At 44.9% G+C, this 18324-nt stretch overlaps 2 protein-coding genes across 7 annotated transcripts in view; both read right to left on the bottom strand.

Moving 5' to 3' along the window:
* Positions 1 to 95: 95 nt before the first annotated feature.
* Positions 96 to 9364, bottom strand: SIRT7 (sirtuin 7). Its single transcript, XM_027850269.1, has 10 exons — positions 9246 to 9364; positions 9017 to 9154; positions 8495 to 8599; positions 6301 to 6371; positions 6069 to 6141; positions 5046 to 5144; positions 4727 to 4963; positions 4522 to 4602; positions 3685 to 3791; positions 96 to 866 (listed from the first exon to the last, which is right to left on the bottom strand). Exons 1-10 carry the CDS (start codon positions 9336 to 9338, stop codon positions 656 to 658), a joined length of 1215 nt encoding a protein of 404 aa, XP_027706070.1. The 5' UTR covers positions 9339 to 9364; the 3' UTR covers positions 96 to 655.
* A 4344-nt stretch (positions 9365 to 13708) lies between these two features.
* The window catches only part of MAFG (MAF bZIP transcription factor G), a 7874-nt gene continuing 3258 nt past the window's right edge, over positions 13709 to 18324 (bottom strand). For 4 of the 6 annotated variants that reach the window (XM_027850160.1, XM_027850161.1, XM_027850162.1 and 1 more), the window contains exons 2-3: positions 15441 to 15502; positions 13709 to 15321 (exon numbers count right to left, since the gene is read on the bottom strand). In XM_027850160.1, coding sequence (XP_027705961.1) covers positions 14869 to 15321; positions 15441 to 15476 — 489 coding nt within the window. In that variant the 5' untranslated portion in view covers positions 15477 to 15502 and the 3' untranslated portion in view covers positions 13709 to 14868. Of the gene's footprint in view, positions 15322 to 15440; positions 15503 to 15703; positions 16702 to 18324 lie in introns of those variants that run through there. The other 2 variants (XM_027850163.1, XM_027850166.1) reach the window with 2 other exon arrangements.

Here is an 18324-nt window from a genome sequence, read left to right as displayed (position 1 = left end):
GAAACTAAGGTACAGGAAAGGGTGCAATATGTACAGGTTAAGGCAGTCTCTTTACCTAGCTAATGTAAAAAATAACCACACACACCCCAAAATAATCAATTTTAGAGTAGTTTAATTGAAAAACATGAAAGGATCTGCTTAGAGCTTTTAGAGAGGTCAAAGCCACCCTATTACTGTATACTCAAATACAGAAAAAGATACCTATAGTTAGCAATATTTTTAGTAACAAGTGGTACAAATACAGTTCAGGGACCTAAGAGCAGTCTGGTGAACTGAGGTAAAGGCAGCTGTGTATTTCTTCATGGCCAGCCAGATGTGAAATATCACCAAGTCCTTTATCGTGCAGAAAATTATTAGTCTGCCACATCCTCACTCAGAGACTAGATGAGCTAGAGATGTCATCAATAGACTCATTATTGGGTGCAGTTTGTAGCACAGAAAGTGGTACAAAGAGCTAGGAGATAGGCTTTCAAAGGGGAAAAAACCCCCAGATAAATTACTAAAAATCCCAGTACAAAAATTTTCATCCATTATTCACCCTTACCAGTCAACATGGAGGTTAACTTCACCCTTCATGGTGACTTTTGACCCCTGAATAAGGTTTCCTGAAGTTATTTGAAAAGTGCCAACTGTCTATTCCCCTATAGGCATGGGGCTACACTTTTTTCCTCTTTGTGCCTTTGGTGCAACCCCTGCCAAACCAGCCACCTGAGAATGGCACTGAGCTGAGTGGAGTCCCCTGCTCCTTAAGATCCCTGGACTGAGTCTCTTCTGCACTCTGTGGGGGCACCAATGGCTTTCGGCTGTGGCTGCCTTCTTCATCAGCACGGAGGGGAGTTGCGAGAGAGAAGATGGGGTCTTGCCACCTACCAAAAAGGAGAAAGATATATTAGGTGCCACTCAGGGCAAGTACTTAAATCTGACTCAGAAACACACTCTATTAAAATGTATGGTTAAAACGGGTTCCTACCCTCTTACTAAATAATAAACCAGAGTGCCAGAAGTAGTAACCCACTCTTGCTACTTAGAGGGAATCACTTTTTTGTCCAACTCCCTCACCTACCAAAATCAAAACCAGATTAATTTACTATACTGGGAGGAAGACCCGTCTGTAAAGTATAGCTTATAAAATATATTCTAAAGAAATTAGTAATTCAAACATTAAGCACTTGATGCTAGGTGCGGAAGGAGTTGTTAAGTTTAGATAGGACCCCGGGCCTTCATAGAGCTTACAATCTAAGAAGAGTTATAATATAAGACAGGGTATAAAATAATTGTATTATACAATGCACAAAAATGCGTTAGTTGTAAAACAAAATGTCATGTGAAGTTCCGCCCATGAAAGGCCTTCAAAGAGTAAGTTACATTTGAGTTGGGCTTTAAAGGATGGTCCCACATTATGTCTGTATTGTAAACTAAGTTTACACAGAATCTGTGTACCACACTGTGCTGATTCCAACAAGTTCCATTACAAGGGATCCACAGGAAGGTACTCAGCATGCTGGGCAGACCACCAGATTATAAGATCTATAATCACCAAAAAAGTTTCAACCTAATTATGCACAAAAGAAGAAAACAAGTAGATGAAGAATGTTCACAGTTAAGGCTGATATGTAGTTGAATGACCAGCCTATAAAGTTCATCTGTACATACTGATTAGTATATTACTGACTGGTACATATTACATGTTGTACTAATCAGTATGACTGATGTACAGTATATACGCTGGACATACTGATTAGTGCATTCTGTAATAACTACCAATCAGTAATGGATTAATCAGTATGTACTGTATTATATACTGTACATATCAGTCATACTGTTTAGTACATTACTGATTGGCACATATTGCTAATACACGAGCTGTAATGGCTGGCGGTTCACATTCAAATGCATATCGTTAAGTCTTAATAGGCATTCTTCATCCATCTGCTTTTTCCTCTGTGGATAGTTAGACTGAACTCTGTTGAGTGGTTACAGAACTTATTTAGGAGGCTCTCCTATATCCTGGGAATTGATACAATCAGCTCTGTTTATGCTCCCTACAAACAGGAGCATCTGGAATATCTTAGGTTAATTTATATATGTTATAAAATATATTTTATAACCCATTTACAGACTGGTTTTCTCTCCCAATATTGTATATGAATGAGGTTTTGCTCTATTCAGTAATCTCTACTTTGTGAGGATATTTATGAGGAAAATGTCAGAAAAGTGACTGCCTTGCAGTGATCTAGCGGTTTGTTACTTCTACTTCTCTGGAAGCAGTTTAGTCTGTCTTGGATGGACACTAGAAGATGAACCATGAACTGGGCTCAGAATTGACAAAAACAAGGGGCTAGACTGCCTCTGGGAAATAGTACAGGGTGGTTTTTTTTGTTTGTTTTTTTTTAAAATGATCTCCAAACTTCTCCTTGGATAAAAAACCACTATTCCTCTGGTAATACTATATGTCTTTGAACCATGGGATATCAGTCTCCAAAGTATTAAAGTTACAAATTATCCAAAAGGCACTAGTGGATGTGAGTAGGTTGCAGCACATTAACAAGGAACAACTGCATAATAATTACAAAGATACGGTCAGAGAATGTGCTACTGGAAAAGAAGGTGGGCTGGATTACAGGAAGAGGGATAACTACTGAGTAGCTTGTGTACTCCAATGGTGCCCACACAATGTGAAGGGATCCAGAGGAACGCCCTCAGCATGCCAGGCAGATCGAGATCAGGAGGGTACAGAGAAAACTGCACAGAATGAGTTTGTGATCTGCACCAATGGATGCCCTATATCAATGTGATCATATATCCATTAAAGTTCTAAAGTTTATAAACTGAGATCTGAATAGATATTAATAAAATGTGTTGTTTTTTAAAGTACAATTCCTATTACATAATGCCTAACATTCCGTAACACCATCAACAAATGTCCTTTAAACACAAAAATTACCAGGTCCAGAAGTCGAAGAATCACTTATAATTGAAATTCTTGACTTAAAAAAGCTGTTGATTTTAGAATGTCCCCCTTTTGATTAAAAGCAAAAGAAATCTTTGAAAAAAAAATCAACAGAAATAACTGATGTTTTTATAGTAAAATGGGCTATTTGATTAAGCTGTGCTACAAACATACAGCCCTTCCAAACCAACTTTTTTGTTTTTACGTCTTTGAAACAAAATTCTTATTTCTACTAGCAGAAGACATGGAGAATATCAGCACATAAAAATTAACTAGAGGACAAATTACCCAAAATTCATCTAAAACTTCAAGCTAGATTTCAGTCAACTGCAACTATTCTTAGAAGCAATTCTATCAGATGCCCTTTTACCTCAGTCATTACCTTAGGTTTAAACCAGCCTTACTACTTCATTAATAACCAGGCTGCAAGGAGAGAACAGGAGTTTTTAAGAGGTACACAAACAAGCAGGATAGTTTTGAAACTAACATGATGAATTTATATGTTTAAAAAGAGGCAAGTTATTCATAGCAAAGATTGGCTGTTTTATATACAAATTCCCTTTTCTGTTCTTTGTATGAGGAAATGCTCATGTTAATCAGTGTTTAAGTATAGAACAAAACATTCAGTCTGAAAGGAGAGGCAACCATGTCCATCTGTACACATAAAACAGGCAAGAGAACTGAAGGCTGCCTAGCCTCAGGCTAGAGACCGAGGTCCTGATCACACCACTCACCTATTGTAATGGGGGATTTCAAGACCCAGTTCATCCATTAGCAGCTGCATGACATCATCACATTTCCCATGAAGTTTCAAGGCAGCCAGGTCATCTTTTGGTGTCCACTGAGAACAAAGGGGTAAAAATATGAATGCATTAAAAAATGCTTTTCTAAAAGCATATAGGTATTGATATCTGCTGGCTCAGGGCTAATGAGTGATATTTGTTGATTTTTCTCAGTGTGTTAATTAAGCCTAGTATTAGGCACTGTGTGGGAGAGGTGAGGTAGAGCTGGAAGGAGTTACTAAAATCAAGACCCATTAGTCCCAGGTTAGGATCACATTCTTCTAATGCTTAGAATGCTGGAATCCTCTCTCTCCCCTGTCCCCACCCCAATCTCTGGCTTTTGATAGCTTACTTAGCACTTGAAGCCCAACTCAAAAGCCATTTCTTTCATTAAGCCTGATTCCAGCCCCAAACTCTAAGCTGGGAATGATTCCTCTATCATCTGATCTTACACTATTTTATCTTTTTCTTATATACTTATATTCTAATTTGTGTATTTATGAACATATATTTTCCATACCAGCAAGTAAACTCTAAGCACAGACTATGTTATTTATAGTTGTACTTCTCCCTATGCCTGGCACGTACTTAAAAGTGAATTAAACATATTAGATGCCTAATAAGTGATTTTTTGAAGTAAATGAATGGCTATACCCCTCCTTCTCCTGTACCTTCCACTAACTCCACTACCATCACTCCAAATTCTCATTTTAATTAGTATTCCCGATTCCCCTAAACTTGATATACTAGGTAGGTACTTCCAGACACATTTCAATTTTCTCTCATTACCTGTAAGTTTACTATATAGAGCTTAGGCCGCCGGCTAGGGGGTTTAGTCATACACCAGAGATGTGGATACTTCTTCAGCACCTGTCAGGATCCAAATAAACAAGACTATAGAAAGTTGAGATTTGATTGAGCCTAAATGTTGGGGAGGGAAAGGAATAACAAATTACTGAAATCTAATCTGCTCATTACTTTTCTCATCTAGTACCTTTAAGCTGGATCCCAAACATAGAATTGTGTCTGCTTTGCTTGCTGCCTCGGTTGCTGCTTCCCAGTTCAGAGGCTGCCCCAGAATCCCCCTCTCACCAAAGTGCACAATGGTATCTCGAAGCTGTGCCCCACACTTATGACAGGTCCGGCCTGTCTGGTGTCTGTGCAGGGCTGTGCGCTCTGTCACATCAAATACTCTCAAGTACTCTCGGTTGGGAGTGCAGGACGTGCAGACCTGAGGAGAGAGGAGGCCGAGTGAGCTAGAGTTCAGTGTGTTGTCCTTCAAAGCTTCCCAAGCCCCAGTGATGGCTGCTCACCTCAATGTACATGTTCCCATGAAGTTCTGAAATTGCTGAGCGGGGCAATCCACTCCGTAAATGAAGCCCATCACAGTTCTGGGATACTACATGCTGCGCCTTTAAGGGAAGAACATGGGTGGAAAGACAGCAAGTTGTGCTGAGGAATCTTCCCACCTCAGCTCAAGGGACGTAGCAAAGAGCTCACAACACCAGAACCGAGGGAATATCAATCCTGCCGAAAGCCTCAGCACGTAAAGGGAAGTGTGGCCAAACTGGAAGATGACGGTTACATCCCGCTAAAGAAGTAGGATTGAGTCCAAGTAGGAACTGGATAAAACATCTAAGAAAGTCTTCAGTAAGGTTTGGGGGAATTCTTTTAGTAATACTGTTAGGTATTTGTGAAGTAACTGGCATATCTCACCTGCACGACCAAAACAATGACCAAATTGCTGCTGTCTTTTAGTGTCATGAGCCATTAGAGGTCTCAATGTCCCATCTGCTTTCCCTCATAGCCACTGAAGATTCTCAAGGTTTAAGGTTAAGAGTTAGGCGCTACCATAAGTGCCTCAGGGGAAAGCTATTTTGAGTTATTACATCTAAATTCCCTAAAGGCCCAGACAGACTCACTCCTGGCTTCTCGAAACTGAAGTTGTTCAACAGATACACCTGAGCAAAGTCAAAGAAGCCTCGTCTAGAATTACTGTGGCTTCTGAAATCCACAGAAGCAAATTAAAAAAAAGCCAGAGGGGTGCTATTAGTGCTTAAAGTCTTAGTGCTAAAGCTGGCCACCAGAAAGATGTTTCAGAGATCCTAGGAGTAGAAAGGCCTGAGGATGCCTAGCTCACCCTGCTAGCCAGGCAACAGAGAAAATTATATCAGGATGACTGAACCAACACAAACCTGGAAACTAAACCCATCCAGGAGGGCTTCTCAAAAGGGTGAATCAAGATGTTTTGGAACAATAGAGAAGAAACAAAAAAAAGTTAGGTCCTCTCCTTCAGGCCCTGGAAAGTAGAAGAGCTAGAGACCCTGGACTCTTACCAGCTTCTGCTCATGTAAGCGGGCGATGCTCATGTGGGTGAGGGTGGGCTCCGCCTCACTCAGATCGGCAGCACTGCCAGATGGAAGGGAAAAAGGGAAAGGTGAGGAGGAGCTGCCAAGTTCAGCCTCACACTACATCTGACATCCCTCCATTTCACAGGGAAGGCCTCTGTAGCCTGCCTAGGAGGTAGAACAGGGGCAGAGAATTAACTTCTGCATTATGCTTGCTTACCTAATGCTCCTCCCTTTCTGAAGCAGTGTCCACACTCCATTTGGGCCCCGGTAATCTGGGATGGAAGCTGCCTGCATGGCCAGGAAAGACAAGCAAGAGGAAGGGCGTCAACTGTAACTACTGGCAGAACTCCAAGAACAGGCAGCAAAAATTGTATTGCTGTTACAATAAAGTCATTATGCAATTCTATATACACACTCAGCATTTTGAGATAAAAGATTATTTCATGCTTTGTATTTTCATCCCCAATACCTAACACATAGTAGGTGCTTGATAAAAATGTTTGTTGACTGAAGTCTTCAACTACTGAATCAGGATAACTGGTGACTTATGAATCCCTAAATTGAGGAGGATTGTGCTATTCAAATTCTCACTGCCAGACACGTTTTCCTTCAAATAGTTTCTACTCCCAGGGTTGTTGTAAGAATAAAATGAGATAATATTTGTAAAGCACTTGGCAAATTTTTTTAAAGCACTATATAAATGTTAGCTGTTATTATTATTGTACCTCTAAATAGACACTTTAGACCCTACCAAGATAGAATGAAAATTAACCAAATTTTCTGAGTTTCTAATCTAACCAAAACTACTACTATCTATCTATCTATCTTAGGGTATAGGATGTTAGAAGGTAAACCAGGAAAGGGGAATCTTCTGGCTCCTGAGCTAGATTTAATTTGATCTTTAAGGAAGCTATTCATTTACTTGCTGCTGCTATGGCCTGGGACAGCTGGGTAGCACAATGGATAAGAGTCTGGGACTGGAGTCAGGAAGACCTGAGCTCAAATCTGGCCTCAAGACACTTACTGTGTGACCCTGGGCAAGTCATTTAACCCTGTTTTCCCCAGTTTCCTCATCTGTAAAATGAGCTGGAGAAGGAAATGGCAAACCACTCCAATATCTTTGCCAAGAAAATCTCAAATGAGGTCGTTAAGAGTTATACACAACTGAAAAACAACAAAGTAGCCCAGATAATAATTTCTGTTACTGTGAGTAGTTCTGGTTCTCCCAGAGTGGAATTTCTAAAGCAGCAACACTCAAGACTCCCGATGCATTCAGCCCTCTCATGTGCCACTTAACAATGCTTCAAGGCCTCTTATTACTGAATTAAATATTAATCTGACTACAGGGAACATAACAGTCATGTGACTCTTCAGGTTATCTGTGATAACAAATGTTGTTTGATTCACAGAACTGTCAGTACTAAGAGTAGCTGTAGAGATGTGAACAAGTTAGTAAGCTAATAAATATTTCAAAGGGTGGTATATTGTTAAGGTATATCTGTAACAAGGTATGATTTTCAACATGACTAAAAGTGTCCTCCCTATATATTTCGCTCCTTATTTAATACCTCTTTTTCCAGTTTTAAAAACAGCAGATAATGGAAAATCCAGGATTCCATAGCTGGGGACAGAATGCTGAAGAGTAAGCCAGAAGCAGATGTTCTTTCTATCGTATCATACTTTAGAATGTAGAAGAGAGGCAATTCTAATGACTGGGGATTTGGAAAACTGGGTTCCAGTACCACCTGTGCCACAGTACAACTCTGACCAAGTCATTTTAACTTCTCTTGGCCTGTTTCCTTATCTATAAAATGAAAGAGATGGGAAAATGAACTAGATAATGACAGTTCTATCTATATTGTCACTTTCCTTCCCCTCCTTTTCCCTCAGTGCTTAGTTAACCCTTATTACAGGATTTTAGACTGTGTAAGCTCCATAAAAGTAGGGAGTTTGTTTTTTGCTTTTCTTTGTATCCCCAGTGCTTAGCACAGTGCTTAACATCTAGTAAGTACTTAATAAATGCTCGTTAACAGACTGGGTATTTGTTTTAATTTACTAAATTTAATGCAAACATCTATTATTATATACAAGGTACTATGCTAAATACCGAAGCTTCACATTCTCTTAGTTATGAGATGAGTTCAATATCATATATTGTTCTAAAGCAATAACCAGTTGCTTTGTGAATATGACTTTTAGCTGATTTTATGTGGATCCCATTAGGCAAAAAAGTTCCTACATCTAGGGTAAACCAATGGTCCCCAGGGGGCACCATCCACAAACCTACCATTCTATACAAGTGACCCTAAGGAGATTTCCAGAGCCAATAGTTTCAGCTTAGCTCTTCCAGGAAGGATTTCTGAGAGTCAGGTTAACACTAAAGAACACAATAATGTCACTCCTTTCCCTACCGTGCTAATTCCGGCTCCTGTGTAGATGACCAAGTATTTGGCGTTTTGGACAGCTACAGCCAACTCCCTGACTTTCCTCCTTAGTTCCCCTGGGTCATCACATACCTGAGGAGACACAAGAAAGCTGGTCAAAACCCCCCCACCCCTCCCAGAACAAAGCACCGAGAGCCAAGAAGCCGCAAATGATTTTCAGACCTATGGGTAGAAGGGTCAGAGCCCCTTCTGTCCTTTCAAGAGCCAGATGTTTGTCTTTTTTTTTTCCTGAACTGGGAGCTGATCTTTCTCCCCCCCCCCCCAAAAAGAAGCATGCTCTAAACTCAGGGAAAAAAGCCCGGCAGGGGCAGTTCGGAAGGGGCCGGGGAGGGGCAAGCGAGGCCCCATTTCATCGTCCTCGATTTGGGGGTTGCCAGGGTCGGGCTGTGGAGCCTCGAGGCCTGGAGAGTCCGAGGGGTCAGCTGGGGTCCGGGCTGGGGTCAGAGGGCGGGCAAAGGCACCCGGGGCCGGAAACCGGCGCGCACTCGCCTCCTGCTGCCGCCTCTTCAGGCCCTCCCGGCGGCGGCTCCGGCCCTGCAGCTCCTTCACCAGCTCCTCGCTCTCGGCCAGCAGCCGGCACTCCTCGGCGCTCCGCTCCGCCGCCGCCTTCTTCAGGATCCGGGACACCTGCGGGGGGAGGGGGCCCCGACGGCCGTGAGGGGGAGCGCGGCCGAGCCGCGCGCTCCCGAGGGGACGCCCCGGGCCGTGCCCGGCCTACCTGGCGGAGCCGGTTCCGCTGCTGCTCCTCCCGCAGGATCTTGTCCCTTTCGGCCGCTTTCCGTTCAGAGCGGCTCAGGCCGCCGGCGGCCATCGCTCCCCTAGGCAACCGGCTGCGGCCGCTTCCGCCCCCGAAGTGAGCGGCGCGCCTGCGCAGCTGAGCCTCCGGCCCCGCCCCTCGCTCCTCCCCGTTTCACCGGGCTCTGCCCCTCCCTCCCCGGCACCCCGCCAAAGAGAGAGGCAGGCGGTGGTCTCTTTAAAAGGTTTTTATTGATCATATACAAAATAAAGAAAACCTTATATATCACAAACATACAATATATACAGCAATAAATACCCGGGGGGCCCGGCCCCGTGCCGCCCCGCCTGGACAATAATTTAGCAATAAATACTGAGCTGGGCTGGGGGAGGAGGCACCCAGGGGTCGACACTGGCTGCCCCGGACTCCCCCACCCGTACCCAGACCCCAGCCTTGCTCGCTTCAAATCTGTAAAAAACCCCAAAGCATATTCCAAGGTGGCTCGCCTATATCCGCTCCTAATGGCTTCAGCCCCAGGCAGAAACCCTTGCTCAAGGCTGCCTCCTCTCCCCCCAACCCCACCCCACTCAAGGCCAAACGCAAGGAAGCGGCAGAGCCAGGCGTACCAGGGGCAGCCTTTGTCTCGCCGCTGAAGTGCTCAGGATGCTGCTCTGCCCCCATTCCCATCTGGTAAAGGCTTAAGAGCAAGGCCCGCTGAGGGGACGGGAGGAAGAGGTGATGCTGTGGGGCAAAGTCCCCTCTAAGGTGCCAAATAGGGATCACAGCACCCAAGATGGGAAGCACCCACCGTGGGAAAAGGCTTCATTGAGGACTCATGGACCCCTCCCTGCCCCTCCCACCACTCCCAACCAACCCAACTTGGTCTCCTAGAGTTTTGGGTGGCTATGGCTGCTGCAAAGATGGGATGGGGATTCTGATACTGGCAAACACAAATGAGCACACACCCAGACACAGGCAGACAAGCAAGGGACAAGTGGAAAGCTCTCTCTAGTGCACAGCCCAGCCTCACCTTCCCCACTATGGGCTTTCCTCTGGACCCTCTTCGGGGTCTCAGCTGTGCCCTTAGTAATCTCCATCTACTTACTCCCAAGCCACTGGAAACTGACAGGAAAGGAAGAGCCATAAACTATTATTCAGTGGCTTCTGGGGAAAAAAATCGTTAATGTGTCAGTTCCTTCCAACAAACCACAGTCTAAAAAAGTAACTCAAAAAGTCCCAGTGCGGAAACTGTGCTGCAGGCTGAGGCCTCACACTCCCCAGCCTGTGGAAAGGGAGCTTTGACCATTCCCAGCTGTCACAGAGGAGCTATCCAACATGATCTTACCTCCCATAGCAGTCTGTGGCCATAGAGCCATAGAGCCAAGCACTAGGAAAACTTAAGCAAACGACTGACAGACATTCCTGAATCATGAATAATAATAGCAACAATAACTAAACTGAAAAACGGATTGTCGAGACAATACATTTGGAGGCAGGGAAACGGGAAGAATCTAAGACTCCAGGAAGCACCACACACCACACAAAATAAGTCACATTTCTACACAAATGACAACACATCCCCTGGAATAGCAGCAGCCAGTGGCCCTTGGAGTGTATCTGTTCTGGAGCTAGGGTCCCTCATTCAAGAGTGAACCTATTCTTCATTCCACAGATTAATTCAGAGGCTTGCTGTGAGCCCCTTGAAGTGGACTGAGAGGGGTTTAGAGCAGGGTTAGGAGGACGGGAGAAATACACATCATGGTATTACTTTGCAGGTGAGTTTGGAAGAATTGGCCCCAGATGAAGCCCTTGATTCATTATCAAGAAAATTCAAAGGAGAAAAAAAAGGAACACAACACCCTCACAGCAGGAAACTTGAACAAATGAGGACCAGGAAAACACAAAACACCCACACGTGGACACAGTATCTATTCTAGAGAAACCAAGGTGAAGGACAAGGAGCACCCATGAAAACAGGGTGACCCCTCAGATCTGGCTGGGATGGGAGTGGACAAACTCCCCTCAATCTGGGGAAAACATTTCCCCAAATGTGTCAAAAGAAAGGAAGCATGAATATCTTGATATGTCACAACTCCAGGAACAGCAGCACTAGACAGGAGACAAGTACTCTGGTTTGGGCTCAAACATGCAGAACAAGCCTCTTCTCCCCTCAATGGGGATTAAAAATCCAGTCTTACAGACATCACTCCCTGGTTCTGCACATATCTTTCTCCCTGCCTCATAAAGTCCTTCTCCTCAGTGCCCAAGCTGAGAGGTCCAGAGAACTATTCAGGTACAGCCCTACAGCTAAGGATAAAACTGGCAATTGCATTTAAAAAAAGAAAAAAAAGGGTCAGTCCCTGCCCTGCCCTGGCATGATGTAATGGAAGGAATGCTAAACTTAGAGTCAGGAAGACCTGGGTTTAAATCCTGCCTCAGGCACTTACTAGCTATGTGACCATGGGCAAGTTATTTAACCTCTCTGGGCCTCAGTTTCCTCATCTGCAAAATGGGGGGGTTGGATATGATGACCCCTGAGGTCCTATCCAATTCTAAATTTGTGAGCCTATGCGATTTTCCTCCCTTGTCTCTCCAAGGTCTATACTAGACCAAAAACTCTCTTTTGAGTACCTTTAGTGATTTTTTAACCCTGCTGACGGCCAATGTGAGCTGTTCAATAGTGTGGAAGAAAGCAGATCATCACAGGTTCACTTAGAAGTTACTTGGATCAAAGCTGGTGAATTTTTCCCTGGCCCAGCTTATAATGTGCAAGTTTCAGAGTAAACATAGCCAGGAGGGGTAATTCAACCCTTCCCTCCCTGCAAGAGGTAACCCCCCCCCCCCAAGTCTTTCCTCCATCTCAAGGAATAGTCTAGCCACACCTTCATGTAAATATAATGCCTTCAGCAAGAACCATTTTTCATCTCGAATCTAGTTTAAATAGCCAGTAAGGTGAGAGGCTTTGCATTTTCTTTTACTGGTTCTTCCCTTACCCTGAACAGCTTAGTCTAGCTTAGTCTGTAGTACTCAAACAACCCAATGGGAAAAAGTGGACGATGCCAGTATTGCCAGTTAGGGCTAACTGCCCTCCTTCAAAGTGGGCATTTATATAGCTGGGCAATCCAGTTACTGTTCAGACCCCCTACCCAGACTCGTCCCTTTTGGACATAACACTAACAAGAGCTTGCTGGGCCAAGATAGGCGGATCAGCTAGCTCTGCTGGTGAGGCCAAGACAGGGTATTTGGCTCAATTCCAAGAGGGAGAATTCTCTGAAAGTTGAGTGGCCAATCTCTGGAAGACACAAAGACCAAAAAAGGGGAAGAGGAAGGATTCAGGTCAAAAAGCTGCCAAGATGTTCGAGGGTGGTGGCACGGGTTGGGGGGAGTGGATGGAAGAAGGAACTAGATAGAGCACGAATGATTGTTTGGCATCAGGTGAGCCTTCTCACCAGGCCTCCCAAAAAAGGCAGAAGTGAGGAAATGTGTTGTTTTACATACGTCCATACCACAGAACTGGAGGGAATATATACAAATACCCCTTATGGAACCTCTCCATCACTGACTCTGTTCTGGGATAAATATGGGATAATTTTCTGCCCCAGATTCAAGTTCTGACAGATGTCTGGCCAGAGGGCTTCAGCCTCAAGCTTCATATGTAGCCCCTTCATTTGAAGAATAGGAACAAAGTAGTGGCCAGATTGGATACCAATTACAGCTTTCATCATGTCAGGGAAATAATGAGGAAGACAGCCAGGAAGGACAGTTAAACTATACCCCAAATTTATCCTTATGGCAACTCCTTGGTCCCTGAAAGGCTATCATCCCAGGATACAGGGAGGAGAACGTGGAAGCTGCAAGGATGACTGTCTGTGCAGACAGCCCCTGAAGTTATCTCTTCTGCCACGGACTATCAGAAGACCGAGGCATAGAGGAAAAAAGCCAAGGTGTCTATTCATGAGTGATGAGAATGGTCCAGCCCTACATCTCATCAACATGATACATTCTATCCAAAACCAAAGCCAAATCTTTGCCAGCCCTAGAGAGTATTTATTCTGGCCTTTGGTGTTTTGCCATCAGGGGACTCAGGATGGATTAGGAAGGGAAGAAGGCAGAAGGAGGGGAGACTGGGTAAGCATAGATCCTGCATCCTCCATATAAGTGCTGCACTAGAAGCTCTGGACAGCCTGTGCTGGGAATCCAGAAAAAAGCAAAAAGCAAAAACAAATCCAAAAAACAAACACAGAAAGAACAGACACAAGAGTGACACCCACACATCAAAGGTCACCAGAAGCACCAGCACGCTACCGCCGCACAAGACCTCACCAGGCACGGACGACACCACGGCCACCGGCAAAGAGACGGAAGCAGAAAGGGCAAAAGAGTAAGTCACTTTTGGTACAATTGCAAAAGAGATATCAAAGAACGTTAGGACTCGCCTTCTGGTCGGTTTTGTGGTTAGGCTTTTTTTTTTCTTTTTTTTTTAAACTAAGTTTTATAAATAATGTCTGATAACTCTGTGTTTATAAAAACTAAACTCCAACAGCCACAGAGAATTGTCCAAAGAAAGGATTTACAACAAAGGATTTTTTTCCCCAAGTTCCTCTCTCTTTTTTTAAATTAACAAAGTTTCTAGGATCCTTTTTTTTTAACCTTTTCCATTTCTATGGTCAAATACTCCTCCTATTCTGTGTTTTTAAAAAGACAGTTTTATAAATACTCTGCAGCTTTTTCTTCTTTAGTCTTTAAACTTATATAATTTAATAGCTTCTTCAAAGGAACTTTTCTCTTTTAAATAAAGGACCATTTAACCACACAAATAGGTTGTGTAAACAGTGACACAGGACCCATTGCTAAGACACACTGTACACACCCTTCAAATACGCTCACAACTAGTGATTTTGGTCTTGTTCAGTGCAACGTGTCAGGCACAAAAGCCGTGGCTATTGACTCACAGCCACCATATGACACCCCATCCTCCCCCCAGGACCTCCCATCACCTCCCTCACCAACCAGGGAAGCACCACTTCACTCTACCAGTCTCACTAGGACATTCTGCACTTTCCCCATCAGAACAAGGTCTGTCTGTCCCCACAATGCTGAGCTATTCAACTTGGGTTTGTCTATAACAAACCACTCCAGACAGAACAATTCCCAAGGTGGATCCTAGCTCCCGACACTAGAGGTAGTGAGGACAGCAATCTGAGGTCTGGGAGGCAACCTGGGGCTCAAGAAGGGACAGGTCCCATCCTCTCAAACCGGAACCTCCCCTCCCCAGAGACAAAGGCGTCCTAGCACACTCTCTCTATGCCAGCAGGGGCACATTGGGACTCCATGTCCACATGGCCTTGGTACCCAGAGGAAGGAAGGGGGCCACCCCATGTCACCGCCGCACCGACCAATCCCAACGCACAAGACACATGACGATAATGATGAAATCAAAGGGGGCTCAGCCCGGCACCCCCGGGGTGGGAGGTTGTGCTTTGCAGGGAAGAGGTGGGAGAAGAGAAGAAGGAAGAGAGGTGGGAACAGGGCTGTTGAAATTGCCTTGTGCCTAACCACCCCACATATACCCGCCGCCGCCGGGGAAGCATACACACATGTGTCACTACGACCGGGCGTCCGTTTTCGACTTCACTATTGTGATGACACTGGTGGCGGCCACTTTGCCAGGGACAAGGGGCCCCATGCTGGCAGTGATGGGGCCCCGGGCTGGAGTCACGGGGCTTCGAGCCACCGTCCTCGCAAAGTTCTGTAGTGCCTCATACTTGGAGCGGAGGGCGTCCAGCTCCAGCTTCATGCTGGCATTCTCCGAGGCTAGCTTCTCCACCTCCTGCTGCAGCTCTGCCTTTTGTTTCTCCAGCTCTTCCTTCTGGGTGACCCTCTTCACTCTACAGCTAGCAGCATAGCCTCGGTTTTTAAGTGTGCGCCGACGCTGCTTCAGCTGAATGATCTCCTCCTTTGATAGGCCCCGAAGGTGCTGGTTCAGCTCTCGTACAGACATTGTCACCAGCTCCTCATCTGTCAGGCTGGTGCCATTCTCACCTGGCTCCCTCTTCACCTAGTGGGGTAATTAAAAAAAGGTACAATCGTCAGCCCCAGGGACTCATTCCCCATCATCAGACACAAATCACATGCTGTTCTCCTTCACATCCTGCTCCTTACCCTTCCACCACTCACCTTCAAGGCCTTATTTCCTTTACTGGGGGTCGTCATAACCTGGGAGCCACGACAGTTGCTCTCTGTAAGGAAGAACAGTTGCAGAGTTAAGGGGATGATTCTAAGACCTTTCCTTCTACCAAAAAGAGAACAACTTAACTCTCTCTGTTCAGTTGACCCCATCAAACCACAGTTGTTCCTCTTTTCCCTGACCCATTTAGAGAGGTTTACATAGCTATGATTTCTAAGATCCCTTCTACATTTAAAAATTCTTATGCCCATACCACAGTTTCCTATTCTTCAAACTGGCTGGGGCTACTTCCTTACTATCACTCCTAGTCCAGTTTCCAAAACACCTAAGCCTGAGATAGTCCCCACACCACAGCAGATCTCAGTTTGGTTCCTCTAAAGTTGTGCTGGTCCTCTGCTCCTCCCCTTTGGGAATCGGGGCTGGGGCCAGGAAGGTTAGATGGGTATAGAAGGAGTGAGAGAAGACAGATCAAAGAGAAAACAAGAGAAGTGGAGGTAGAGATTAGGAGGAAAGAGATCGGGGAGGGGCCAGCCTAGAAGGAAGCCAGGAGCTTTAAAAATAACTTGGCAGCATCAGAGAGTGGCTGTTCTTAGCGAGTCACGCTGACTCAGCACATCACTTTGCTCTCCCTCACCCACTTTGGCAATCCCAAAGCCCAATCAGCCAGCAAGGCCCGAGGGACCCAGACAGTCTGAGTCCATAAGCCTGGGTCCATATGTCAGGGAATGGAACATCAGTCAGCAAAAGGCATCCTGCCTGACAGGTGAATGAAGGAATGCACACCTGAGATCATTCCTTAAACACCTCTCCTACTCCATTGAAGGCTGGCTCCTGAAGGTGAGAAGGGATGTGGGAAGAAAGCCCCACCTTTGAGATCCTTTATTTTAACACAAAATAACCATGTCAGTGGCCCAGACCAAATTCTGCCTGGTTTTCAGGGAAGTGGAAATTGAAAGTTTTCTACTATAGCCTTTGAAGAAGTAAGCTCTGGACAGAGTTTAGCGTAAGGATGATCCCTGACTCCATTAGCCTTTGTACAGAAAGTGGACCTCACAAGACCAAGGTTCAGAGCTGGCAGGGACCTCAGAGATCATCTAGTTCTTACTATGAGGAACTTGAGGTCCAGAGAAGTTAAAAAGTGCTTTTGCCTGGGGTCCCATAGATAGTATAAATTTGGGCACGTCAACTTCTGTACTGTGCCACACTACTTGCCAATCTTCGGCTACCTCCCAGCAGAGGCCTCTATGCCCATCTGCCAGGCCCCATTTGTTCATGGGGTAATAGTCCCAGCTCCTGTGGCTTTGGGTTGCAGAATCTTAAGAGCTCCCACTTCCCACACACAGTTTCACTGCAACCAGGGTATTTCACAAGGCCCACCTAGCACTAACCACTCAGGGGCCCTGCTTGGACATAGGCGAGCCAAAGGCTGTGCCATTTGGGCTACTAATTACTCTCCGAATCGTATCTGCTACACATTTATGCCCAACTCCTGCTGGGAATAAACTTCTCACAGTGCCAAAGAACACAGCAAATGGATCACAGGCAGCAGAAGCTAACACCAAATAGCTTGTCATTTGACAGCCTTTTTTAATACTAAGCCTTTTTTTTTCTCCTAAGAGAGAACCTAGGCACTTTTATTTTCACCACCATGTCTCAGCATGCCTTGACTCCTCCCCACCATAACAGTACAAACATCTTTTGCCTACATCAAGATTTATACTTTTTAAAGCATTTTCACATTTATTATCTTCCTCTAGCCCTCAGAACATCTTGGACTTGTCTGCAAGTCCTTAGGTCCTCCAAAGTTCAAGTCTCTACCTACTTCCCTCTTCCCAACCTTCATACCAATCCCCAACCCCAAGCTCTACTCAGGGCTGGTGAATGGTTCAGACTTAACAGGGGAAAAAGGGTAATAAAAGAGAGCTATTTGTTTTCATGAAGTTTTCTTAATTCTAAATTTTAAGATGTACCATTCCTCACGCTCAGGTCAAAGAAGCTCTTAGTCTAAGGAGAGAGTTTCAATCGGAAAGATTAGGTTATGGAAAGAGGTGTGTGTAGGGAAAACAAAAAGAAATTTTAGGAAGAGACTAGAAGCCTAGGTAAGGGAAAGGCATACTAGGACTAATTAGGCATTCCTTCTACGATGAAACTACTTTGGGGTCAGAGGAGAATCAAATAACTAGGTCAGAGAAAAAAGCTCCTTGGAGAAAGACACCTGGGTAAGGAAACATTATGTCAATCTGACAAAGCTCCTGGAGTCACAGCCAAAATCAGGCCTGCCTCAGGACTGATAGGAGTTGCAGAACAAGGTCAAAGGACAGAGAGAGGCAGAATCAGGACTCCTAGGCCTATATTGGTGAATTATTTCTTTAATGGAGACATGAAATATCTTAAAGCTCCAAGGGAACTTTGATCCTATAGTCAGCACTAGTCCTTTCTGGAAATGCTGGCCCCAAGACCCACATAAACTGGATGAGAATAAGGCCTCCTAGTTTTCCCTTGCACACAATGAGGCCACATTCCTAACTTTATCTGGGGTTTGAAAGACAGTACAGACTGGACTCCATGAAAAGGAAAAAAAAGACCAGTTTGGACGCTGTCCTTAGTGCCTCCCACAAAAAGGGCAAAAGACAGGTACCCTGCAAAACCCTCTCTCCCTGACCTGCTGACTGCTCAGCACAATGACGACTCCTTGAAGAAAGATCACACTGAAAAATGCCGAGTGTGACGGCTGGGAGCTGAAAAGTGCCTCCTCAACAGATTTCACCCTAGCACAGAAGGCCTGAACTCAGCACAAGTACAGCCAATCCTCTTCTAATCAAAGGGGTGTGTGTGTGTGTGTGTGTGTGTGTGTGTGTGTGTGTGTGTGTGTGT

Source organism: Vombatus ursinus, unplaced genomic scaffold, assembly GCF_900497805.2.
Source record: "Vombatus ursinus unplaced genomic scaffold, bare-nosed wombat genome assembly UNPS02008996.1, whole genome shotgun sequence".
In the NCBI taxonomy this organism is placed as follows: Eukaryota; Metazoa; Chordata; class Mammalia; order Diprotodontia; family Vombatidae; genus Vombatus; species Vombatus ursinus.
The sequence above is the reverse complement of the archived record's forward strand: the minus strand, read 5'-3'. Positions and strand labels throughout refer to the sequence as shown.

What these genes read in the sequence shown, in the direction of transcription:
- SIRT7 (XM_027850269.1), bottom strand. Translation starts at nt 9,338, where the DNA reads ATGGCCGCCGGCGGCCTGAGCCGCTCTGAACGGAAAGCGGCCGAAAGG. An exon ending in TCTATATAGTAAACTTACAG is followed by an intron (nt 3,792 to 4,521) that starts GTAATGAGAGAA and finishes CTTTGTTCTCAG; the next exon opens with TGGACACCAAAAGATGACCT. An exon ending in GAAATCCCCCATTACAATAG is followed by an intron (nt 867 to 3,684) that starts GTGAGTGGTGTG and finishes CCTTTTTGGTAG; the next exon opens with GTGGCAAGACCCCATCTTCT.